Consider the following 1589-nt stretch of genomic DNA (forward strand, 5'->3'; position numbering starts at 1 on the left):
GTTACACCTACCCAGAGTAGCCTTGAGAGAAGGGCCTGGAGCAAGTCTACTGTGAACACCTGGAGTCACCATGAGTTGAGTTCGATTTGATGGCACCTAACAACAAGAACATATTTAAAAGTATTTTTGAAATTATTGCATGCCAAAGAAGTATGGGAGAATGAAGAGATCATGTCTTGATTCAGTGGTAAATATGTTTGAGTATATACATTATGTCTGATATTAGGTGTGATGTTTTCACACTTATTCCCTCACATTCTTCAGAATTATTACCCAGGAGAGTGGTATCCTTTCACATTTTATAGTTGAGGCAACTATATCTCAGAGAGGCTCTAGATTTTTTTTTAAATATATAAAATGATTTTAATCCATATTTGCCATAAGTAAAACTTCTGTTTGCTTGTTTTAAAAGTTAAATTTTATGTTTTGTTTTATTTTTGTTCTGCATGATAGGTATCTCTTAGATTAAGAAATAATAGTCTAGCATTTTATATTTCCCCAGATTTGCACTTAGCTGTGTGGTTGTCTATGGCCCACTGTAGTTGTTGGCACTTATGCTTAAGATATCTGGGAATGTATTTTTAAGAGAAAATGGAGAGAATTTCTTCAGCAGTGTCCATAAACATTTTAATAAGAATGGAATTATATCCTACCAAGTCATCCTTTAAATTTTTGGGAAAACATAGGCAAACAAACAACAACAAAACCTAAAACTTTTTAGAGACCCAATATTGTTTTGAACGTTTTCAAATTAAATAGCTATTAAAGTTGAAAATGAATCTATGATAAATATGCTTTGGAAGCAACAACAATAAGTAAACCTTATTTAGGCCAGTGGTAGTCAAATTTCAGAGAGGATTCGAATCATTGAAGAGTTGTTACAACACAGATTTCTTGCGCCCCATCCCTAAAGGCTTCCGTTCAGTAGGTGAGGTGGAGACTAAGAATTTGCATTTTGAACAAGTACAACTGTTGCTGCTGATCCACAGACTATATTCTGAGTAGTGTTGATTTCAGGATGACCTGAGTATCATCATTATGAATCGGAATTGACTTGATGGCAAGGAGTTTGAGTACCATAGCATGTATTAACAATTTAAATTATGTTTTTCAGAAAAAGAATTTCAGCTGTACCAGACGAGCTCAGTGCCCAGAAACCCATGTCAGTTCTGTCCAGATACAAGGTGATGCTGATTATTTCATCAACCATCTTGGAGTTCCAACCCTGCAGTTCGTTTATGAGGACATCAAAGCATTAAAGGTGATTGTTTCTAAAAATGTAACACCTACTCACACACACCCACACACAAAACATAGCAGACATGCAGAATTAGATTTTATCCAGGCCATTTGTCTCTCTTACCAAATAGGGCACTTTAGAAAGCCACCTAAGTTAAAGAGTTATTCTTGTTGTTCAGAAGCTTTGTAGAGTATTTGAAAACATCAGCTCTTTTCAATAGTGTTGAATTCAATGTAAAAAGATTTATACTGTCACTCACATCCTCACAGTGTGCTTCGCAACAGGAAATTTGCAGTAGTTGGATTAACATCAAAACATAATTGTAATCTTCAATATTCAGAGAAACAGA

At 34.9% G+C, this 1589-nt stretch overlaps 1 protein-coding gene across 1 annotated transcript in view; it reads left to right on the forward strand.

The window, feature by feature from the left end:
- The window catches only part of NAALADL2 (N-acetylated alpha-linked acidic dipeptidase like 2), an 826538-nt gene that overhangs the window by 554410 nt on the left and 270539 nt on the right, over positions 1-1589 (forward strand). The window contains 1 exon segment of the mRNA XM_012559589.1: positions 1115-1261. Coding sequence (XP_012415043.1) covers positions 1115-1261 — 147 coding nt within the window.

This window comes from Trichechus manatus, unplaced genomic scaffold (assembly GCF_000243295.1).
Source record: "Trichechus manatus latirostris isolate Lorelei unplaced genomic scaffold, TriManLat1.0 scaffold00274, whole genome shotgun sequence".
Taxonomy (NCBI): Eukaryota; Metazoa; Chordata; class Mammalia; order Sirenia; family Trichechidae; genus Trichechus; species Trichechus manatus.